The sequence below is a fragment of the Trichoderma asperellum genome, chromosome 4 (assembly GCF_020647865.1).
Source record: "Trichoderma asperellum chromosome 4, complete sequence".
NCBI classification, from domain to species: Eukaryota; Fungi; Ascomycota; class Sordariomycetes; order Hypocreales; family Hypocreaceae; genus Trichoderma; species Trichoderma asperellum.
In genome coordinates, this window is record NC_089418.1 from 578,857 (window position 1) to 602,676 (window position 23,820).

General features: G+C 47.9%; 8 protein-coding genes across 8 annotated transcripts; 1 reads left to right on the forward strand and 7 right to left on the reverse strand.

The window, feature by feature from the left end:
* Nucleotides 1-404: 404 nt before the first annotated feature.
* On the reverse strand, nucleotides 405-1,754 carry TrAFT101_006565 (uncharacterized protein; the record flags this gene model as incomplete). Its single annotated transcript, XM_066127809.1, has 1 exon — nucleotides 405-1,754. The coding sequence occupies one exon, from the start codon at nucleotides 1,752-1,754 to the stop codon at nucleotides 636-638; it is 1,119 nt and encodes a 372-aa protein (XP_065983922.1). The 3' UTR covers nucleotides 405-635.
* A 1,969-nt stretch (nucleotides 1,755-3,723) lies between these two features.
* TrAFT101_006566 (uncharacterized protein) lies at nucleotides 3,724-4,996 on the reverse strand (the record flags this gene model as incomplete). The annotated part of the gene is made up of 3 exons (XM_024900641.1): nucleotides 3,724-3,969; nucleotides 4,034-4,507; nucleotides 4,574-4,996. 3 exons carry the CDS (start codon nucleotides 4,994-4,996, stop codon nucleotides 3,724-3,726), a joined length of 1,143 nt encoding a protein of 380 aa, XP_024758228.1.
* Nucleotides 4,997-6,294: 1,298 nt separating this feature from the next.
* On the reverse strand, nucleotides 6,295-8,052 carry TrAFT101_006567 (uncharacterized protein; the record flags this gene model as incomplete). The annotated part of the gene is made up of 1 exon (XM_024910024.1): nucleotides 6,295-8,052. The coding sequence occupies one exon, from the start codon at nucleotides 8,050-8,052 to the stop codon at nucleotides 6,295-6,297; it is 1,758 nt and encodes a 585-aa protein (XP_024758229.1).
* A 1,552-nt stretch (nucleotides 8,053-9,604) lies between these two features.
* Nucleotides 9,605-11,807, reverse strand: TrAFT101_006568 (uncharacterized protein). Its single transcript, XM_024910688.2, has 2 exons — nucleotides 11,477-11,807; nucleotides 9,605-11,416 (listed from the first exon to the last, which is right to left on the reverse strand). The coding sequence occupies exons 1-2, from the start codon at nucleotides 11,588-11,590 to the stop codon at nucleotides 9,875-9,877; spliced, it is 1,656 nt and encodes a 551-aa protein (XP_024758230.1). The 5' UTR covers nucleotides 11,591-11,807; the 3' UTR covers nucleotides 9,605-9,874.
* Nucleotides 11,808-12,371: 564 nt separating this feature from the next.
* Nucleotides 12,372-14,048, reverse strand: TrAFT101_006569 (uncharacterized protein). The gene has a single exon (XM_024908490.2). The coding sequence runs from the start codon at nucleotides 13,922-13,924 to the stop codon at nucleotides 12,605-12,607; it is 1,320 nt and encodes a 439-aa protein (XP_024758231.2). The 5' UTR covers nucleotides 13,925-14,048; the 3' UTR covers nucleotides 12,372-12,604.
* Nucleotides 14,049-15,957: 1,909 nt separating this feature from the next.
* On the reverse strand, nucleotides 15,958-19,531 carry TrAFT101_006570 (uncharacterized protein). The gene is made up of 2 exons (XM_066127810.1): nucleotides 18,675-19,531; nucleotides 15,958-18,601 (listed from the first exon to the last, which is right to left on the reverse strand). The coding sequence occupies exons 1-2, from the start codon at nucleotides 19,124-19,126 to the stop codon at nucleotides 16,099-16,101; spliced, it is 2,955 nt and encodes a 984-aa protein (XP_065983923.1). The 5' UTR covers nucleotides 19,127-19,531; the 3' UTR covers nucleotides 15,958-16,098.
* TrAFT101_006571 (uncharacterized protein) lies at nucleotides 19,509-20,960 on the forward strand. Its single transcript, XM_024904153.2, has one exon. The coding sequence runs from the start codon at nucleotides 19,663-19,665 to the stop codon at nucleotides 20,788-20,790; it is 1,128 nt and encodes a 375-aa protein (XP_024758233.1). The 5' UTR covers nucleotides 19,509-19,662; the 3' UTR covers nucleotides 20,791-20,960.
* Nucleotides 20,858-23,791, reverse strand: TrAFT101_006572 (uncharacterized protein). The gene is made up of 2 exons (XM_024900604.2): nucleotides 23,003-23,791; nucleotides 20,858-22,909 (listed from the first exon to the last, which is right to left on the reverse strand). The coding sequence occupies exons 1-2, from the start codon at nucleotides 23,075-23,077 to the stop codon at nucleotides 21,398-21,400; spliced, it is 1,587 nt and encodes a 528-aa protein (XP_024758234.2). The 5' UTR covers nucleotides 23,078-23,791; the 3' UTR covers nucleotides 20,858-21,397.
* Between the last annotated feature and the right edge of the window lie 29 nt (nucleotides 23,792-23,820).

Consider the following 23,820-nt stretch of genomic DNA (forward strand, 5'->3'; position numbering starts at 1 on the left):
GATCTGATGATGCTGCAGACTGCGGAGCGCTATGTAGATACAGGTCAGCTAATGATGACGAAAACACGCAGTTTGGACCTGGCCAGCTCGCTGTTAGTGCAAACCAGGGGACCGGTATCTCGATAGTTCCAGCTGGGTGAGGTGAGATTCCAAGTTATGCCAACTTGAAGGAACAGAGAGGCTAAGAGCTCTCTACATACGAGTAAGAAGTAGCGAATGGACTGATCAACACCCGTTGCGCTTATGAAGAATCTTAGTTAGCTCAAAATTCTATTCTATGGGACATGATATGTGAAAGAGACTGTTTAACATTATAGACTAACAGCTCTGACATTCTAAAACTAATACGACATATAGTACAGCCTGGTGGTCTTCAAACCAGGCAACCCAAGTAGACGCCATTCGCAATATAGACGTTAAAAAAAACTAGTAATACAGAAGAAAGAAAACCAAGTAGAAAAATATCCAGTACAGCCAAAAGTAAAGAGATAACCAGCCACAGTCTAATTTCCTGACACCTTTCCCATCCCCGTAGCAAGCCTAACAGAAACCCAAAACAACGGCAGTATCGACCCTCGGTATTGAAAGAGACAGCAAGACAGAAACACCTCCGAACCCTCGGCGGCACCAGGGAGCTATGTCGGCTCGACGCACAAGATCTTGACCAGATCGCCCAGGCCTTGTGGCAGGGGCAGATGATTCTGGCCACGGCGCCGGCTGACCATCCAGCGAACGTTGAAGCCAACGTCGATTTGAAGCCAGTGGAGGAAGTGAAATGCCGTGTTGGACTTGACGACATTGTACTTGCACTCCCTCAGGTCATGGACTTCAACATACTGGCCGTCGCTCCCATGGAATACCTTGGGTTCAGTCTTTTCTTGGGTCTTCGTAGCGTCGTCGTCGTCGTCATCATCGCCAAAAGGCATGTAGAGGTTCGATGGCTTTTCTCGACGCCGGACGGTACGGTCAATGAGCCAGAACGTAAGGTCTGCAGGTCCATTACGCTTTGCTATCGCCCATAGTGCCCGAATAAAGACTCCACGAAGGCTGTCTTCGCTCCACATCTCTTCCCTAGCCCTCTCCCTAGCCTTATCTGTTGTGGCAGATAGGGGGCCATTCATCCATGCGGGGTCATATTCCAGCGCCATGTTTTTAAAGTTGTTTAAGTTGCCGTTGCGGAGACGGTCCGGCAACTCAAAAAAGGGCAAGGCGCAAAATGGAAGACTTGTTTCCAATGGATAAAGGCAGAGGAGATCTTGGGCGGGGAACGCTTTGAAGTAGCGTTTTCCCCCGAGGTGCACGAAGTGGCTCTGGTTGCTGAAAACGTTATTGGCCCAGTCAGCTGATGGGGCGTTCTGCTGGGCCTCGTTTTCTTCTTCAACTTTGTGGCTTGCCTCGTTCTCAGTGATGGCATCCTCGAGGCGTTTGTACTGACGCCTCATAATGTCCCGCGATTCAGGACATGCCATCCAGAGACCGGAATCTTGTATATAAGTTGATGGATTACCATCAAACCACAGCCAAGTTGAACCAGGAATATCCTGGACCTTTGGCGCTACCAGAGTCAGCCCGACTGCGCTGTCAGGATTCGTAGCTTGGCCATTCCGCACCGCTCCGAGGACATGTACGCCTCGCTGCACGTTTCGGGCAGCAAACTTCCAAATCATATGTCGAAGTTCGCAAGGGAGAGCACCGAAACAGTGGAACTTGCCGAGCGTGGCATCGGCGTCACGAGCGGAGACTGAAGGGGACATGGCGGCGAATAGAGCTGGGTGACTTGGGTTCCTGCGTATATAGTTAGACAACAAAGCATAAATATAATATAGAAACCAAGTAAACATTCTGAAAGGAAAGGGCATAAAGGCAGATGATGGAAACACATACAGGAAAGTATTGTATATGTTGGCAAATATTAAGCCGGAATTTGCAGTCGTGATGCGAGTGCAATTCTTGGTGATTATGTGAGTGTAGTCAATGGTCTTAGAAGAGGTAGAGCAGATTGGTATTGGTGGATAGTGTCTGCTGAAGACCAAGAGACGACAATGAACTAGAGAGAAGAAGATTGAAGATATCATGGGATCTTCTCAGCGTTTTATACCCCAAATTTAACGAGTCCACGTAACCAGTGTTTGATGGCAAAAGCCAAAAGTAAAAATATAACATATAAGAAGCATATTTTTGTGAAGCTGTAAGTTTAATCTTTCAAGTTTTGCATTTTATCCATATGTGGCTTGCTGAAAGAGTTTTGTTTAACCTCCGGTGCCATACACGAAAGTTGTATCATCACCACCAAAATACTATTTAGCGTCAAAGAATGTGATATAAGATTTACAGAGAATTATATACGCGAAGAAAAGTCCACTGTAAAAAGCCAAAAGATTCATCATAAGGTAGGTGGCTGCAAATAAGAGGGTGGTTGGTAAGTACTGCAACAATGTCCAAGTATCTGTGGATCACTGAGAATTTAAAGCGGATGATATACAGAAAGCTTTTTATAAATATCTACACCAAGGGATATATACACATATCAGCTACCAACTTTTGCTTCCATCCGTCATCACCATTACCTTATATGCTTCGCACACTACAAAAGAGGCAAGTAACGCTTGCTTTTTGATATAAAGTCTGATTGCCAATGGAAAAAAATGTGTATATCGGCTTTAATATTCAGCTGATATAATCGAAAAATAAGAGAGAGGGAGAGAAATGCAGTTTCCCAGGTGGAGTTAACCACTTATTCGGAAGGTTCAGCTCATAGGGGGCTGGTAATTTGTCTTAAACTTTATAAACTTCACGGCCCGGACCGCTGAGGAAAGCTTCGTGCTACATCGGGTAATTGTAACTAACCATTAAGCGCCGCGGTGCAATCAAATTATAAGCCCAAAAGTAAATCGTACTTTCTTTAGATGGCCGAAAGCAAATATTTGCTGTTTGTGGCATCATACTCTGTCGAAATGATCGTCGTTCATTGGTAGAGATTGATTCTCCCACTGGCTCGGTCTTATTTGCTTTCCAGTGAACAATTTGTACGCGACAAAAATTTCTATTTATTCTTCATACGAGTAGATATTTCATTATAGCATTCCGTGGCTTGGAGCTAGTACACTATGCTTTGGAGGAAACTATAAAGGGGGTCTTGCGCCACTGGGTCAATGTTGCTTATATTTAAACTTTCCAACGTTGATTGCACTCCAATTCTACTTTCTTTCGGCAGTACAATACGTAATGCTTTAATCTTGGGAAGGGGAAATAAAGATTTGTGTCTAGGTAAAGAACTTTAGTGCACACCCGTATTGCTCTTCAGAAATAACAAGACCAAGATCAAAAGTTTTCTATTTATTCATGAACATGTGAGGCTACTAACCAGGGGAGTGCACCAAACATATAATAGTTGAAGTCAATATAGCTTGGAACGTAGTTGATAGAGAATTCTAAGAGTCAAAGTGCTAAATATAAGTCTTGAACAGTTAGAAGCGAGAGGGCGCATCCACAAACTGTACGCTAGCCGAATCATTACTATGAATCTCCCCCGAACCATCCGATATACCAAAACTTTCAAGAGATGGCAAGGCGAATTTGGGCTGAAAGTGAAAACTACCTATATTTAGATGGAAAGTAAAAAATGACTAGCAATAAATAATTAATGAACTTTAATAATTTTATACACAAATGCTATTATTGGCCAAGCTGCTCGGCTCGGCTCGATATACCGGGAAGGCCCATCTAACACCATTTCTTAGGCTTCCAATTTGGAATTACAACACTTCCGTCATTTTGAAGCATGTTGAGAGTACCTTCCTGTCTCCATGCATGGATAAAATATGCCGTGTTATGCTCCTTCAGAAAGGCGCAATTTGCGTCTACCGTCTTCCAGAACTTGGTGTAATCCGCAACGCTCACTTCTGCAATGGCAAATCCGGTTATGTAGCCGCCAGCATGGAGGACATTATAGCCTGTCGCCCACATCATCTTTTTTGCAATACTTGTTAATATCTTGCAGTAATGGCAGGCCAGCTCAGTATTTTAGACTTACCTCAGAAATAATGAGCGGAAATTGCGGCAGATACTTCTTATACCACAAAACCTGGTTTGCTGTATAAGCCCATGCATCATCAACCTGGATATTGTGATAATACGCCATGACATGGGCATGAATAAAATCCAGAACTGGTACAAGTGCCTTTCCTACTGGACCTAGCCCTACGCCTAGCCCATCGGATCCAGGCGCACCGCTCATCAAATAGGGCCTGTCCCAGTCCTCGCTGATTCCTGCTGGAATACCAAATTTGTGCATTTCATTGCGGAAATCGCTCATTCCCATTGTCAGATTCTTTAGGCTGGCTGGCTCAGACGCATTCCCGCTGCTACCAGCTGCACACATGTCGCAATCTCCAACTGGCTCATTGAGATATTCGGCGGCATAGATGACATATGGCGCGATTTTTGAATATTTACTGTTTGCAAGGGTTTCGAACAGAGTAGTTTCGAGAACCTTTTCCCATGAGAGCTGTGAGTTTGGTCAATAAACATACAAAGCAATGTTGCTGCTGGTATTTTTACAAGAAATACATACATCGTTGCCGCTAATGGGAAATGCTACTTGGACCACGACACCCATGTTGTTTAGAATAGCAGCTTCTAGTACATTTTCCCATAACTGCGTGGTGTAGCTTTCCGGGATATACATGCGAATCATGGTCGCGCCAAACTGACGCTTCATCTGCTGCATGTGAGAGCTAATACTCGAAACCTCAAAGTCCTCATTGGTGAACTGGAAAGGAAACGAGAAGCCGAGGAAGCCATAGAAATCGGATTGGGGACACCACCAATCCTCCCTGGAAACATGGGGAGGTTGCAGATTCGCATTCAGCTTTGCCTCGGCGCCAAAAGGGAAACAGCTTGGGTTAGATGCTGACCGGGCTACTGTATGGGCCAAGCCGCTTACACCAGACAGCAGCGCCGCGGCAGACGCCAAAGATACGGAGATCGGCCTCATTGTAAGGTGTTTTTGTTAAAACAATTAAAAGGTAGTGCTACAATATCTATTTCAGGGCCGCTTAGACCGTTTTATACTCCTCACACTCATGTATTTGCTGGGGTAAAATGCACAAGAGTGGAAACGATGAGGCTGTTGTCCTCTTTCGAGGCGCGAATGGAATACGACCGCTAGCTCAACTCCAATAAAGTGTTGGCTACGAAGCGAAGCATTGTTCTAATGTCTAGGACGATCTCAATCCCCCAGACTTTTCATATTAGAGCGGAACTTAGCTCTCTATTAAACAATGTAAGAGATTCTGGGGACCCCATATCTTGACGCTCATAGCAATCGGCAGAACGGCATCCTGTTCGGGCCTATTCACGTTAGCACCTTAATCCCTGCTCTATATGTTAGTAAAGGATATTCTACTGTTGATGAATGAAGTTTGCAATCAGCCAGCAAACAATTGGTATGTTATTATTAAGTTGAAGAATAGTTTGCTAATAAATTCATTGGATTATTACGATCGTAGTAAAACTACACATAAGGAACCCTCGTAATTCTTGCTGGACAAAGCGTTTTACTAGCCGCATCAGATTTTAGCTCCAGAGAGTTGGTTGAATTGTATTACTGATATAACTCCGTAGGTCTTTCCAAACTAAGTACAGTGCTAAAGTTGTTAGTAGCAGGGGTCTTTCGTAGTATGAATTGCATTCGATTAGCGAATGTTGAGAAGTTTTTCTGCTGCGTACGTTGTCTTCATAATGTCTGCCAGCCCCTCTTTTATTCAAGGTGCTCAAGAGAAAAGCAGAGCATCGGCTTTATAACCTGAGATGAAGCTCGGGTATATATTCGGTAAGGTATGAGTTAGTTTTGGAATAGGGATGCCATTTTGGCCCTACGGCGTATTAGACATTCCAAAAAATCTACGCAAGCTTCTAGGCATATATCCAGCCGCAGATATCTTTCTACTGAAAAGTGCGAGAATACAATGCAATAGGATGAAAGTAAAAAATCTTAACGTAGCTTCGATCGAATAAACAAGATTGATAATGTGTTTCTAATATATCATTTGTCACTACTTCAGTCCACGAGTGTGCCCATAGAGCAATTACCCTACATAACTTGATGGGGAAGTTGGCACATATCTATGTCGCTCTAATATGGATGGTTATGTACTTGTATTCGTGCTTCTTTTTTATCTTTAGCTAAATTAATTGTCTGGGTATTGCTTTTAATGAACTTGCGAGTTATTGGTACAACAATTTATAATGGGCAAGAAAACGGTCTCTTCACCTTCTCTATTTCAAATCCCTTCAGTAATGTACTCCCGGCTGTACAGGCTGAACTTGCTCTGGCACGGCAATGCCCAGAGTTCTCTTTCTGTTCAAACTCATCTGTGTTTGTTGAGGTGAGATATATTCCATCATAAGGTCCGGATCTTGACTTTCCACCAAGTTGTATCCACGCTTTGGCACCGCCGACTCCTGCGAAATTCCCGTCGCTACATCAACCAGCTCTCCATATCGCACCCTCTTGCTTCCAAGGGCATCCAGGATCTGGGGGGCTGACGTGTTGGACGATCCATGGTTTAGAAGAGGTGCGCCCATAGCTTTTGCAATCTCGAATGGGTCGCGCGAAACCTCTCTGCCGAGTTTCTCCCAGCCCCAAATGAGGACGAGGGTAATAAGTGCTTCCAGGAACATGACCCCAACAGCGACGCCATAGAATGTCCAGTTGGTAGCATATACTATCCCAACCCTTGTCATCTGGGCATTCGTCTGCTTAAACTGGATAGGCTCGCTGGTCGAGTTTGCAACGGCAAGGGCGCTGCGGAACATGATCTCCCGAACACTGTTAATGATATCCTCTCTAGGATCTGACCAGGTCATAGTACAATTGCCATAATCATCGAATGTAGATGTCGAATATGTACTGGCTGCCTGCCCAAACGCAGATACCAGGAATGGATTGCTTGTCATCACCGATAATACAAGAGTTGCATTAGAGTTGTATTGAGCTTGTAATGCAGAAGCGATTCCTCCAAGCGATGTGATAAAACCTCCAGCCCCAAGACTTCCCCAGCCGAGTTGCATCCAGTTAGTGAAATTGTGGATGCGTATGGTAGTGTTTTGAGAGATGTCCCAGGGAGCAAGTGTAGCAGTACCATTAGTGATTGTAACGGCGTAGTCCACAGCGGCCGCTCGAAGAACACAGTGGTGCTTCGTCAATTTCCCAGAGCATGTAGGGGAAGGCTTATACAGCACCGACATATTCATGTGACTAAGAGAATTTGGATCTTGTTTTGACTCGAAGTTGATGACGGTTTGAAACGTCGTAATCTGGTGAACTGGTGCCGCAGATGCTAACTGGCCAAAGTCGTAGTTGACAGCATCGTCCGTACAGTCGACATCGAAACCCGGACCTGTTATATGCAGCTGGCAAGTACTGTTGCCGCAGCCAGATGGTATCATGATGCTGCTGCGATTAGAATACTCCTTATATACGCTCGCAAAAGTTGGCATCAGCAATGATATTTGTGATCCACTACCCGCCCATCCACTGAAATTCGCCGGTAAAGTTGTATTTAAGACGGGTACATCAATATTGGTCGGGTAAGGTCCAATGGATTTGCTTATGGTGGTCGAAGATCTCTGCATGATGGCACTGGTGCCGACGCTCACGATAAGGGCCATAATGGCCGAAAGAGTGACTAGGTTAAAGAGAGACGGCCTAAAGACGCCAACTAGCAAGTTGCTAGTGACTTCAAGATCGTACTGAAGCTCCTTGAGTTTCGTCCCTTTGAGAGCTTTGAGCCACCACGAGATGGCAAGCCCTTCAGAGTTTGCAACTGCCAAGAAGAGAACAGCAACGCCAACTAACAGTGACAGAAGCACAGGAACGGTAATGTATTTGTTGTGTGTGGGCCAAGAGTTGGTTTCTTTGCCTTCGGATAAGATGAGAACCAAGCCCATCATCCCACAAGTCACAAAAAACCCGACCAGTGCGCCCACGGTTCTCCATGGTATTCGCCTCCAAAAACCTGGCAGCCACGGGATGCCGTCGATAGACATTGTCGATGTTACCGTCCGGCACAGCCTGCTGCTGAGCGTAGGATCTCGTTGCTAGAAATGGTGAAAGCACAATAATCGCGGTTCGTCTTGTGTACACTCCGTACTATGTATGAAAGAAAGATCGCCCTTCGCCAAAGATCAAGCTTTAACTTATACTCCCCACCATATCTAATAGTATTGCTGCATCAGCACTCCATAATACACAGGCACAACTATTATTAGAATGCTCCTATTTTTTTTCCTCTAAGGGCAGAGCCTCATTCGCCTATTAGTATCTAAAATAGATGCCAAGAGCGCATTTGTATGGAGCATTAACTAGTCTGGCAAAGTAGCCGTGTGCCATATCTCTGACCATCAGCTTACATCGCGTGAACGAGTTCCATTAATATGGAACTAGCAGAAGCCGACTTTTCCGCTCTGCCCTATTGCGAGACTCGAGCAGCGCATCCCATTGAGAAGACTATAGGTTGTTATTTTTATTACATCATGCTTTTTACATCTCAATGAAACCCAGTCGAAACCCAGAAATGTCGATTTATGTTGCCTGTTTTTGTAGTCTCTTCATGCTTTGTCATTTTAACACCCCCCCGTAAAAGTACTACTGGTAGAGTGTTCCTAACAGGGGAGATTTGGCTATAGCTGCCCAACGGAATCGCCTTACGGAATCCCCTTATCTTCCGGAGAGCCCAGACAGCGGCAGCAAGCTATGCCATACGGCGCTACTTGCTTACCCATGTTGAGATTTAGCCCTGGGCAAAAATTTGTAGTTTAAATAGCATGAAGAATAAATAGTAGTGGTTCCGATTGAGCTGATCTTCTGTAGGGTGCTGTGCTTTCGACTATCCTCTTAACAGGACTTGATTAGTCTCTTGAATTAATAAACAGCAAAATCTGGAGAGGGGCTATCTATAGTTTCCATGCCAGATGCAAATCAGCCTTAGTCACTAATTAACATCGCTCATCAAGTGATTAGTAGGCATGTAGACCTGGGGTGTCCTTACTGAGCATGGTTCATAGTACCAAGAACCCTAGCAACTTCCCACTGGAGAACATTTCTAAAGTTTAGGCTCTCAACTATAGGCTTCAAAAAAAAAAAAAAATAGCCAATGCGGATAGTCTCGTAGCATGCATGTTTGCATCAACAGAGATATTCTTCTTCTTTTTTTCCGAAGACTACTGCCATGGTGCAATCTCGCTTAAAGAATAGAGAAGCTAAGACAGACCATATGACAGGACTTTTGTACAAAGACATTGCTTTCAAAATGCAGGCTTCTCAACGATTTAAGCATAAAGCATTAGTCTACCCATACGAGTCCCACTGTTATAGCCGCGCCTCGCCGCAGCTGACATTTCGATCCGCTGTAAAATCCGATATGCAAACGAGGCGGTAGGTATTGGACTTTATATTCACGAGAACCATGTCTCTTTCGTATTCGCTAGTCCGGTCTCCTTTATACGACTTGATGCCCCCTTGCAGCATGGCGAGCTCTCTCAATCCGCTACTGTCAAAATGTGGTGTATTAGTAGTGAAGTATCAGAACTATAATTGATGCGCTGGGATCGAAATATTTCTATTAAGCTGACTATTATAGAATTACTAAACGCCCTCTATAAATATACTCGGACTATGAACCATATTTAAACCTATGCCTCTTCTCTTTGTTTGTACCCCATGAACCTATACCCAGCCGTTTTTGTGTGTTGCACGTAAAGCGATACTCTCAACTAGACTAAACGAATAACAAATCAGTATGCATCTCGAACAAGTTTTCTCGAGATATAATGTCCAAAAACGCAAAAGCCACGAATTAAAATGCCATCATCACAACTTTATAGGGTAGCGAATTCTCAGCCATTTCCCGTACTTGTACATCAGAATTGGGATGGGAGTTAGCCCAATGGCAATAAACCCGAGCAGCGAGTTTCCCCAGCCCACCCCGAGGCTCTTGTACAATTGCGGCCCAGCTAAAGGCAAGAAAGCAGCAAGAGAGTTCCGCAATACAGAAAATGCAGCGAGGCCACTGGCGGCATATTCCGGATATGCATCGACAATGTATGTTTGGATGGGTAGCAACACTCCGAGGATACCAATGCCAAATGGCACAATTCCAATAATCGGGACGATCCAATGAACAGCCTTATCAGCGGCCCATCCATACCAGAAGAACGTGATTGGGAGAATAAGCGCAAACCAGACGCAATCTGGGAGGCGCATCTCAGGCTCATAAACTCCACCATTGGCAGCCGTCATACGAATAATGGTGCTGTCGGAGAGAAGAGCGAAAAAGGTCAGGCTAATGATGTATCCGAAAAGCAGCGAGACATAGGTAATTCCGGTAATACCCAAAGACCAGCCGTAGCTGCCCTCAAAGACGGTGGGAATTGTATTATAAAGCAGATATAGACAGCCATATGCAAAGGAGATGTACAACGATAGGCCGAAAATGTTAGGAGAGCGAAACAACATCTTCATTGGCCGGATCAAGCCGAAGAGCAGAATCTGTCTCTTGCTCAAGACTGGAGCATCGGGATCGACGTAGCAACTTCTTAGCTCCGGTCGGTTCAGCCCTTTTTGAAGCTTCTTTGTCTTTTGCGCAATCAACACATGGGCGTTAGTTTCGCGGCTTAGAAAGACCATAGCCACCACCGCAACAGCAGCAGGTATGCAGGATAACCATGAAGTCCAACGCCAGCCAATTGTCTCAGAAACAAACCCACCAATCACGGGCGCAATGGAAGGCCCAACAATGGGGCCCAACATCCAGATCGTCATGGCTTTCCCGCGGCTGGTTACAGGGAACATGTCAGCAAGGATTCCGCCGCCAATGGTTAAACTACCCGAACCGCCAATGCCAGTCATGAACCGGAAGAAGATCAGCGTGTTGAGTGATGGGGCAAGCGCACAGCCGACAAGCCAAAAGCAAAACCACGCACTTGCGGTGATGAGAATCAGGTTTCGACCGTAAATTTCGGACAATGGCGATAACAATATCGGCCCTATGGCATATCCCAGCAGGAATATGCTGACAGGCATCGATCCCAATGTAACGTCAGTGACGCCAAAATCTTTCTGCATCGCTGCTAGAGCGGGAGCAAGGATGGACGAAGCAAAAGGCGTCATGAATGTGATGATCGAGAGGAGACTCGTGATAAGCCATTTGCGGCTGCTGGGAAAGTTGAGTGGCATATTGGGATCATCTTGACTTTCCCAACCGACGACGCCTTTGTCAAGATCTGTAATAGGAATAATTACAGGTAGAATCGTTGTGTCCTGTTCTTTTCTGCGTCTCGCGAATAGTTTGGAGAAGAGACCAGAACGCGGCGCAGATCTGCTGCTTTCTGCTTTTTCGACGTCGACGTCGTCCTAAGAGTTGTAAGTATTAGTGAATCAATGGGACGATGCTCTCTGCAGCTGGCAACGCACCGGTTCATCGGGCCTCATGAGGACATTGGGCTCCAGTGTTTCTTTTAAGGTTGGCGTTTGCCATTGTAGCTCCTCTGATGCTGTCGACGAATCCGACCCAGGATCATTAACCATTCTGTGATGTTTATTGAACCTCGGCGATACTATACCGCTTACGGCTGTTCCGTTTTTATCTCAGCCCAGAGACTGTTGTTTAAAAACGATTCAAATGTTGTCAAGGTATTTTGAATGCGGCAAAGAACATGGAAAGAGGGGAAGAGGAACTGCAGCTTGGGAGGAATAATATACTGGATCGACCAATACATGCAATGGCCAAGGAGGAGAGGCGGCGACCATTGATAAAGTCGCCATTTTGGCACAGCACAAGGGTGTGTCCGGTATATGTCCGATGCTTCAGGGCACCCAACGCCGATGAACCTGCATGGGAACAAGGTTACTGTTGGATGTGCTGATCTCGGACATGTGCCGGGTATATCGAGTCTGGTGTTGCCTGGCCAAAGGTGGTTATTGTTTACGAGCACGGCGAATAAAAGAGGACAGTCATACCACTGCTATGATTCATATCTAACCCTATAAGACTCGCCGAAAACAACATCGTCTGACAATCATATCCTGTAACTCACTTGTTGTCATATACACGCAGAAAGGCGGGAGTTTAACAGAGATACAGCCCTGGTCAGAATCTACTTGAAATAAACGAGATCGGAGGGGCGCCCTCGATTACGCTAAGAATTAGCCACGAATGAGGCAGCTCATAATCGATTTGTAAACGGTCTGACTGATTGCTGAGCGCTCATTGCTAGGATAAAAGAGGACGAATAAACGTCTACGCTACGCCAAATATCCCGCCCGTAACCGTAAGGAGCCGTCGCAGACCGAGCCGAGTAGCACTTCTCTCGCGATCATGTAGTAATATACAATCCTAGCACTCATTAGAAGCCTTCGGATGGTCACCAGATTTACCATTCTGAGTTACTCTAAAGCTTGATCATAAATTCAAAAATACAAACTCTATCATGCTAAATTATCACTGCTTGAGCTAAAAAATACCAAACGCTAAAACGCATCATCGAAAGCAAGTCCCCGAATTCAACTTGAGCCAGCTATTCAATCCTCCTCTATGGCATGTTACATTGTTTTTGGACCCATCGACTCTAGTATATCCTGTATCCCTTTCTTTGCCTGTTTTCCAGATGCCTGCAGCAGACCCCAAGTTCTGTTGGAAAACAGAATGCAAATCCCAAGTGTCAAAGCGGCAAATATTATAACGACCTTTTTCAATGACCCCGTTACAGCTTGCAATATCGCACGGGTTGTCTGTTTCAGTCCGGTGACAAGCCATGAGAGGCTTTTTGTAACTTCTGTTAAAACGGTTTCAAGCATGGAGCTAAAGCAATTCTTAATGCCACGGAGTCTAGCAGCCTGAAAAATGTTTGCTACGGCCTTGGCGATGGTTTGGACAATGGCTGTCATCTGTTTCAAAAGACGAGGAGCTATTTTTCCAAGCTTACGAAGTACCATCCCAATATACAGCATAATTGTCCACATAGCATTGGGTATGCGCTTCATGAGCTGCCAAGTCCTTTCAGGTGTCTTTGTAACAAGTCCAGCTGCCTCTTTAACTCCGCGATCAACGAGATCTATTCCTCTCTTGACGCAAGCAGGCAACACTTGAAAATTCTCTTGGCACCACAATTCTACATTTTTGCGACATAACTGAGTCTTTTTCGGTCTATCCTCAAGAACATTGGAGAGTGTAGAGACGATAGTTTTTGAAGCTTTATGAAGAATCGTTTTTGGGATACCCCAAGTGATACACCCAAACCTCTTTTCATTGAGTAGCCGGGTATGCTGAGCCTGGCCACCTTCAGCTGATCTTTGACTATCCGTTGGATAAATCTCCGCTGCGTCTGTTAAGCCATCTGATGTTACGCCATCTGGGGTAACTAGATGGCCGCGAATGCTGACGTATGCACGTTGGATATGATCCACTACGCTTTCATGGCCATTGCTGGTAGCCAGTTGAAGAGCATTGACGCCGCCTGGAGCAGCGAAAAAGACGTCGGCTCGGTTCTCACGCAGTATGCGAATCATGTGAAGTTTGCCCTCTGCAGCTGCGACTTGGAGGGGCGTTCGCCAGGCTCGAGTATTTTGGCCTTCTTGACAGTAGCATCCCAAGGCGTCTACTTTTGCTCCGTTCCATAAGAGATCTCTGACAATTACCGGCTTATCAGCACGGACAGCAGCTATGAGAGGCGTTTCGCCATGCTGATTGGGCGTATTCAAAATCTCAGAATCTTGTTCGATAAAGTCTCTGACCACGCCTTCTTGTCCAAGGGCAATAGAGCTGAAAAAGTCTGCAGTGCTTTCTGCTTGAACTAGACGGCCATGTCCACTGGGGTAATCGTCACTGCGTTGGCCATGTCTTTCCATGTTGTCAATTGCCATCTTTTTTTAACGATAAAAATAATTTTGATGATTATAGGTTAATGGTAATATTGGATTGTAGGCGTAGTATGAGATGCCGGTGATGAATTGAAAGCTGATGGTACTTTCCAACATTACGAGGCACAACAACCACCTTATATATATCATCAATGTAGGCAACTTAAGGCCAACGAGGCTAATCGGGCTGTAATTGAGGCTTAAAACACGGTCGAAATCGAAGCCTTCCGTAAGATATCACTCGTGTCGCAACTTCGCCGTCGCAAAGCCTTCAGGCGCGCATATGCAGCTTGATCAAAAGGGCTGCGGCTGAAAGTTGACAAGCAGCAAAGTGGAGAAAACAAAACAGCACTTGTATTGAGTACTTTTTTGGGGGCCGACGCCTAATCCATCTACGTAGAAGTGAACCTTTCTCTCAAGTGTTTACATGTAGCGCGCTCAACTTGTCCCAGCAGTATCGCGAGTTCAGGCCGCATTCCGTCATATCTCACTCGCTGCAGCACTTGCATCTCCGCCCAGAAGCAACGAGGGCGGATGAACCATCTCTACGATGAAAGGTCATTGGCCTCCCTTGCAGTCTTATCTTGTACCTTTGGACCTTCATACATCACCGTGCTTTCAAGCCTGGCGACCTGCGTCGGGGACACCGTAGCCCTCCCGAAGCGAATGGGTGTGCTTGCACCCATCCAAGTATATTCTACATGCTGAAGTAGGCAGGCTCCCGGACAACCTGAAGTGAGAAAAAATTTTCAAGTGTCTGCTTGGATTGTCTGAGACTCGTGTCAAATGTAATTGGCTCTCTGCCACGTCAGTATATCCCAGCCCTCTGGTGCTTTGTGTGTGTTTTGATGCCCGAGGTGAACCAGAGTGAGACCTTGTCGCCAAACTTCTTTACTATTCTATGGAAAAAAGGCTAATGGCTGCGCCACTATCAAGCCTTCCATTATGCAGTATGCGGTCTAGAAATGTTCCTCGCGAGCAATATCAGCAATCTCATCAGTGGCGATGCCATCCATCTTCGTGACGTGATGTTGCGTATTCAAGATGGATTGAAACCTGACGATGTCGCCCAAAATGCATCCGTGAGAGTCCCATGACTACAAAATCCTCACAGTACAGCGCATCAGGTTCTTTCTCGCTGGCAGCTGGTGCCCTACAATGTGCAAAGATGAGGCGAAACACTGAGATATCTCCACTAAAGCTACGGAAGCAGGCTGCCTTTGTATTACATCTGTCGGCTACTTGATGTAATACTGGCGGCTAGAGCGTGTACAATATGGCATATAATGTCAGTGTTACATGTAGTTATTTGCTAAGCCTCGGCAGTAAGAAGATCTGCAACAAGGTCGAGACACGTCACGACCATCGATTGCTCTACTATTTGCTTATCCATTTCCTCCGCTTTAACGTCTTAAACGTCAGTAGCTTCAAACGACCACTGGCGAGGGACCAGCTTAGTTCTCTTCTATTTGGGCAGAGCAAGTATGTGAGGTGCCGATATATGGATGGCATCTGTACAGGCGTCATGAACAGCAAAACGTCGGTGAGTGTCTAAGAGGGTTCCATTGACGTGGCAGTTGGGCTAGCAAGTTCGGATGTGGTATTGATACTTGGATCCGACTCATCAGCATTACTAGTCTTCTAGTCGTGTAGGTGTTACTTGATCCTCGCTGCTTGGACATATCACTACCAAGAGTTGACCGACTTCTAAATCTCTCATTCTTATTTCTAGTCGGGAGAATCAGGGTTAGCCGAGAGGCGCACCATGTCAAGCAAATTGATGTACGATATTTGCCAGTAATTTGGACGAAGAAAGCCATATTTCCAACAGCAGCGCGTTATATATCTCTGGGGATACTGCTTCCAATTATAGAGCTTGACGAGCGGCTCTGCTCGCATGGCCAATCAAACCGTTTTGTGATGTATGACACATGAAAACGACGTATCAGTGGTTCATACTCCTTGCGTTCAAGTCGTATTGCACATGTATATACGGCTATTGGTCAAAGCAGAAGCTGCTTACGGCGTTCGCCACATCCAGTCAGAAACCCCAGAGTTCTTGGACGTTTGTGGAGGTCATACGTCACATAAACCATGGTATAATAGATAGGTACTACGATGAGGTGGATATATGAGATGCGACTTAACTACCAAGAACAAATTCATCACATCTCGCATCACTCCTCTCCCGTCCTTTCCACCATCTTCACCAGCTCCTTCATCTCAACAGCTCCATACGTCCCCTCCAGCAACTCCATCACTCCCAAAGCCGTAATTTCAGGATCCCAGCTATCCTTCACAACAGCAGCTTCCTTATTCGCACCGCCCACCTCCACAAACAACTTCACAATCCCCGCCCACCGCGCAGTACCCTCCGGATCAACATCGTAGTACTCGATCCAGTTTCTCCTGCGCGCGTCCCGCAAATGTCGCAGCAGCGTAATCCACGGCGTGCGAGGCTTGTGCGTCTCAAAATCGGTGTAGTCGTGATTCACGCCCGGATTGATGCGGCACTGATTGCTAATGAGAAACTCAACCAGTCGAATATCAGAGAGCGGGAAGATTGTCTTTTTGCGGGAGCAGAGAAACTCTGTGGCGTAGGCCAGCAGAGGAGTCGATTCAGGAGTTTGAAGCTCCTTTTTCTCGGCTGGGATTTCACCTTCTATGGCATTGCGAGCCGTTACTTCTTCCGCCACGTATTTAGTGAGGCCGAATCTGGTAGCCAGGCAAAGAAACGGCTGCCACAACGGCGCAGCAGACTTGAACACCCGGTATGGTCCCAAGCCGTATCTTGCCCAGTGATCATACGGGTCTTCAGGTTTAGGCAGCCAATACCACGAAATAGTCTTGTCAACTTCGTTCACCATGGTCCGCTCAAGATGGTCCGGGTCATTCTGCACGTATCTTGCATGCGTCAAAGCAAGGGCAATGCCCGGCCACCATTCGTCCAACTGGCGATGATGCTCAATCTCCTCGAGAGAATTCTTCATCTGCAGAACATAGGACCGCAGCAGTCGCAAATGGGGATCAAAATTTTCCGGTGTCTTACTTACCAGACGAGCCATCACGCCGGGCTCCTCCATGAACCAGTCGCGGACTGTGCGATGGATGTAAGTCACCCGTCGCTCAGCAGCCTCAAAAGCCTCGTTCATATGATTCTCCTTGCCAGAAAACCGGAGGCTGCGAGCATTCCCAGAGTCACGGCGCGCATGAACGCCGAGAAGGCCAGAAAACCGCTTCAGGATGAGACTTATTGTCTCTAGACAGCGCTCATATGCCATGGTGGCAGACGCCTGCTTCGGCTCTTCTTTGACCGCAGCCACATCATCCTCGCTACCCCTGAGAGCAAATGCAAGCTCCCACACTGTAAGCGCATTGGCAGCATCATTAGAGATGAAATCGGCCACAAGCTCTCGCGCATTCATGAGTCCGAAAATGACAGCCGCTTCAGCTAGCTTTGCTTCGTCCTGGTTCTCAAAGAAGAACAGATAGAACAGTTCACTGAGCTCAATTGGCAATATAGCAAGGATCTTGGATAAACCAGCGAGCCCAGTTTCCTGCTGAAAGGTGCGAATCATCTCATTTAGAGCGAGCCTCACCCAAAGAAACACTCCATCCGATTTTTGAACCGCTTGCTGAATCAATTCCTCTCCAGCCGCAGCATCGTTCTTCAACAGCCGTCTAATCTGAGTGTTTTCGCGCAATCTGTCCTTGGTATACCGATACATGTCTTCGTAAGTAAGATCCTGCAGCCTCAGATTCGGCACCGCATACTCAAACGCATTCTGAAAGACAGCCCACGGGCGGGACGACAAACATATCTTGATCGATTGCCCCAAGCATAGGTTCTTGAAAAAATCAATAATTGCCAAATGATCGCCTTCAAACTCATCCAACCCATCAATAAACAAGCAAATGTTCATTTTAGGCACTGCCGCATCTATCGCCGCCTGAAACGCCTCCAACAAATCCGCAATGGAAAAATCCAACTCCAGAGCAACTCGCTCTTTCGTCGTCAAACCCTTGAGCTTCTTCCACAAATGCGGAAACGCAGCCGAAGTAAGTTCCGGGTATGCAGAGAGAAACTGATGAAGCAAAGAGCGCAGCAAACCAGCCTGCGAACGTTGCTCGCGAGATCCACTGGTCCAAAAGAAGAAGCCTGCCGTGAAGACGGGCTTGTTCTTTGCCCAGATTTTCAGTCGCTCCATTGTAGAGTCATGGTCAAAGAGAAATCGGATAAACGTAGATTTTCCAGATCCAGGCTTTCCAGTGATCCAATAGATGGGCCCAAGTTCTTCGCCTCGGAGCCACGTCGAAAACTGGTGTTCTGCTCCTTCGTTCTTTGCTTCGTCTTCAGAATCGTTAGATGATGAGCGCTGAAACACCCATTCAAACGTCTCGCTATGAGCCCTTGTCACTTCCTGCTCTCTATAGTGCATGCTCTTGTAGGAGAGAACATCAAGGATATAGTCGTGCACAATAGAATCGGGAGTCGCTCGATGTCTAACAGGAACCTCGATGTATACATTGTCGCCCGGCACGATGTTGATGCGTCTCATTTTTGGCTTTTCTTTCTCTTGATCTTGTGGTTCGTCTTGTTGCAAAGCATCTCTACTGTCACCCCAAACATCCTTCTTCTCATCCGCAGTGACGAATTCAAGCAATGGCAGTCGGCGAACTCTAATATCGCGTTAGCACAAATCCAGTCAAATCAACAGTCATGCTGAGGACAACACATTCATCGACAACTTACTCGAAAGTGGGATCAACATCATCACGGAACTGCTGGCTCAAGTGCTGAAGTCGCGTTCCCAGTGCAGCAACGTCACGAGCAGGCCAAAGATCACGGAAGCTGGATTCGGGCTGAAGCTCATAGTCTGGGCGAGTAAATCTATCAAGATGCAACACAAGGTCTTGTCCAACTTTGTAGCAGGCTCCCGGCACAGTAGTCAAAGGATGAGGCATATCAGGGCCGACGGCGACAGGCTGAACAGACGCAAGCGCCAGGACAGAATCTCTGAGCCGGGCATGGTGAGCACTCAAGAGTTCGTCTGGCAAGGAAGGACTGCCTTCAACAGAAGCGTCACCATCGTGATAAAGAGCGAGCACATCGCGGTAGAGTGCAACAGCATCCTGCAAAAACTCGCGCACGGCAGCCACAGAGTCCGGATCATGCACACGGGGAGTAGAGGACACTGCTGCCATTTTATAGCATGTAATGGTCGCAGCGTCTATGGGATTATTCTATCTAGCGAGGGGCCCGACTATATAAGCCGACGTTTACAGTGGCAACAGAACAAAAATCTTTGAACCAACGATACTGTTTTAAAGAGAGAAGAAGGGGACAAGAGCTGGAGAAGGATCGCGGAGTTGAGGGGCAGTGTCCAGGGGCATCCCCGCTTCCTGCATAGCATCAGGCGACTTAAGTGCATTAGCCTCGGAGATGAGGCTGCTTTGATGCATATTATTTGATAACGGCGCATTATTGGTCGGGCGAGGAGCAGCTCCTCCGAGGCACTGCAAGCACGTGTAATAATAGTTGTAGATGGCCTCGTGTTTGTATATACATAGAATGGACAGCTTGAGAGGGAGCACCGATAGCAATTACAGATGGCAATTATTCAGTTTTACTCGTGAAATGGAACCATAATTTCAAACCCTTCTTATTACATCTCAATACTACATGCCAAGCCACACATTGAGAGTGTGAGAGCTTGGGCATCAACATCATCATCAACACCATGCCTTCTCACACATCCCTCTCATCCAGCCTCTTCACAGCCCTCACTCTCACTCTCACTTCCCTTCCCCCAACCATCGCCATATTATCCCCTCTCCCCCTCATAGTCAACACCTGGTCCGGCCCCTTCACCTCCGCCACCGACGCCGCCTTCCTCTCCCTCGCCAACTCCTCCAACGCTCTCGACGCCGTCCAGGCCGGCTGCCAGGCATGCCAAAACAACCAATGCGACCACACCGTCGGCTTCGGCGGCTCTCCCGATGAATCCTGCGAGACCACGCTCGACGCCCTCATCATCGACGGCGAAACGCTGAACGCCGGCGCCGTGGCCAACTTGCGCCGCGTCAAGGATGCGATTGGGGTGGCAAGGCATGTGCTTGATTACACGCAGCACACACTGCTGGCGGGCGAACAAGCAACGCAGTTTGCTCTAGAGAATGGCTTTGAAGAAGAGAGTCTATCAACAAAGGATTCGCTCAAAACTTGTTATGGATGGCGGAAGAACCACTGTCAGCCAAACTACAGACTCAACGTCCACCCAGACCCCTTCTCCTCCTGTGGACCATACTCGCCACTACTCTCCAGCATCTCATCAACAACTACATCAGCCACCTCTTCAATCTCACAACCTCACTCCTCCTCCTCCAACTCCCAACAATCCTCCCACGACACCCTCTCCCTCATCGCCCTCCACCCCTCCTCCTCCATGGCCGCCTGCACAACCACCAACGGCGCTTCGCACAAGATCCCCGGCCGCGTCGGCGACGGCCCCATCCCCGGAAGCGGCTCCTACGTCGACTCCACCGTCGGCGGGTGCGGCGCCACCGGCGACGGCGACATCATGATGCGCTTCCTGCCCTGCTACCAGGCCGTGGAGAGCCTGCGCCGCGGCCTGACGCCCCAGCAGGCCGCGGACGATGCCGTGCGGAGGATCCTTGCGCGGTATCCGGATGCGAAGACGGGGGTTGTGGTGGTGGACAATAGGGGGGAGCATGCGGCTGCGGCGAGTGGGTGGGAGTTTTCGTATTCTTATAGGAGTGGTGGGATGGAGAGGACGGAGGTGGTCAGGGTGAAGTCGCTGAATGAAGATGAAGTCGTCGTAGAGTCTGGGAGTTTAGAAGAATTGTGATGCCGTATAACATTAACTACGAGCTGAAAAGGGCGATTAGAAGGTTTTATTCACATTCGTAACATTAAAGAGAATTGCAAGATATTAAAGTAAAAAAAGAGTAGTCATTTGCATGACGAGTGTTTGCTATGCCAGCCTCAAGTAGCCACATATATATACCTAAAAAAAGCAACAAGAAAAAGCAGCATATGCATGTGTGTACTAGATGCTCCCCTCGGCCGCATATCCAAACTGACCATTCATTCTCTGGCGGCCATTTTTTTCTATAATTGACTGTAAGGATAAAACACAAAAAAAGCCAACACCAAAACTCCCAAAGATCCAATAAAACAGAAAACTGAAAAAAAGGTGAAAACAGCTCATATCAAAAGCCTCCCCTTCGTGCAAACATGTATCCTCCGTCGGAGAATTAAAAAAAAAAAAAAAATCTGTTGTTGAATGTTTGTTCTTGAATCCGTATATATGCGTGTTTCCCCATAATAATGCATTTGCTCGCTTGCTCATTGAATTCGTTCTCAGCTCAACCAAAACCGTTGTCCAACATCAAAAGGCAAAAATAAAATAACCAAAACCAAATAATATCTTGTCAGTTCCAGAGAGCAAAAATTCAAGTGGCAATGCTCTGTCTGTGCTCCTTGCTCTTGAACAGCGCCTTGAGCATGTTGTTGTTCTGCCTCATCTTGGCCTTGACAGTCATCTCCTCATTCTTAACGCTGCCGCCCTTGACGCTGCCCTCGTCACTCTTCTTCTTGCTGCCAGAGAGGGACCTCTTGAACAGGCTCAAAGAGCCGCTGCTGTTGGACTCGAGGCTCTTTCTTCTGCCGCTGCTGCTGCTCTTCCTATCCGAAGACTCCTTCGACCTGTGCGACTTGTGCGACGAAGAAGAATGTGAAGACGAGTGCGTCTTGGATCTGTGCTGCGTCTTGGAGCTCTTTCTCGACTTTGAGTCAAAGTAGTCCTCCGGAACGCCAGAGGCCCGTCGCTCCCGCACCACGCGATCCGCCTCGGGAGTCATCAGCTCCATATCAGCGGCCTCGAACTCTGTAGTGATGCCGCGCCTCCACGTGTCGATGGAGCTAATGTCCACCTCCACCGTCTCCAGCACAATGGCCTCGTCAACGCCATTGTCGATCTGCGGCAGCGGAGCAGCGGCAGCCTCATAGGCCATGGGCTTCTTGGCGCCAACCGAGTTCTGCGCAATGCGCTGCACAATCTTCCAGCCGCCAAACATGACTACCGTGACGCCGACGGCGATGCCAGTACCAATCAGGAACTGGGGAGACGCAAGCAAGGCGAAGATGGCGGGTGAGGTACCCTTGAGGATAGCCGCAAAGCCGGGCGACAGCTTCGTGATGATGCCCGAGAGCTCCGCCAAAGTGAGCGCAACAGCAGCCGCCGCATCGGGCCTCTCCTGGAGATGCGTAATGATGGCCGTCGCAGAATGCTGCGCGCAGGACGCCTCATCCAGCAGATTCTCAATCTTGTGAATCAGCTGCTCGGCCTGCTCCCGCTCGTCCTCGATATGCTGTTGCTCATCATACAGAGTCGGCTCCTCCGAATAGGCAGTGTGCTTGTCCAGGTCGACTCTGTCGGCCAGGTCCGGGGGAATATCGCCGTAGGCCAAGTGCAAGTCGCTGCCCATGCTGAATCTCTTCTGGGCCTCAATCTCGGTGTCGGACCGCGTGCGGCCCACCATGCGAGGCTGCACCTTTTGCAGCGCCATGGGCGGATCGACGCGCGAGAAGCTGCCCTTGACAACCATGGCGTTGTTGTTGTTGATGCCCCCGTACGACGACGGCGCTTTTGACGGCGCAACGCTCGACACCTCGGACAGCTTTTCCAGGTTGCCCTCGGTCAGGGCGAGCTGGTTGGGGACCGGGGGCAGCTGCTTCTTGGCGATGGAGCTCTTGTATGTCCGGGCAGAGCTCGCCACGCTGAGCTCGTCATATTGGCGACGAGGGATGCTGCGGCCGGTGTCGAAGGTCTGGGCGCGCTTGACGGGCACAGGAGGCGGCGCCCTCTCAGCGGCTCGCTCCTGGGCGCGGCCCTCGCTGAGCTCCGTCTTCTTCTCTCTGTAAGACGTCTGGGCAGTCTTCCATATGGAGAGAAGCTGCTTGCCCTGCAGAGATGGGGAGAGATCAGATTAGCATGCAGTGCAACCTCGGGGTGCTACGGGAGCAATGAGCTGGACACATGTAGGGAGGCAACATACAGTGCTGATGAGCTTGCCGGAGTTGTTAACAATGGTAATGGTCGCGTCCAGCGGCAGGCCGGCCGGCGAACTCATGCTTGCTTCGGTTTGTCGTGGGTTTTGGCGTACACTGAGCTGAATCGCGCACCCGAGTAGTGTTAGAATCGAATTGAATCGTCGTTTCTCCAAAGACGTCAATGTCTGAGAGAAGAGAAAAAAAGAACAGCCAAAGAAGCAGCACGCAGCAGGGCCCAGACTATTATTCCTTTCTTCCAAACGGCCCCCCCACTAACACTATCAGTCTGTGCCGCTTGATGGGCAAAGTCTCAATGTCGGTGAAGATCTCCCGGCTGCGAATCCCTGAACGGCCGCCCCGCCAGTCCTAGTCCAACGCGCGTAGCTCAGGAGAACGGCCGTAGAAGGAAAAAAAAAATTCTGTGAGCTGAGGATGGAGGGGGGAAGCTTCTGGGGTATGTGATGCAATCGACAATGCCTCTGCTCTGCCTTTTCTTCTGTTTAATCTCGCTTTGCTTGACGCCAATGCCGATGGCTGGTCGTCTTTATGCCGTTATTGATGGGAGTTGCAGTTTTTGTCAGTTCATGTACAGTAGGTGTGTAAGTTAGGCACTACCTAATCGGCAATGAGAACCAGCATTCATCAATGATGGGGGTGGCCGGTGTTTAAAAAGAAAACCGATTTCAACAAACGGAAACGGGATAGGGGGACAGACAGACAGCTGTCTGGTCCGTCCTGGTTTACACGCAATTGTCAAACGTCGAAAAATACAAATGCTGCCCAAGGTCCAGTCAATCCTGGCTGGCGCCGTCTACAGCGCACC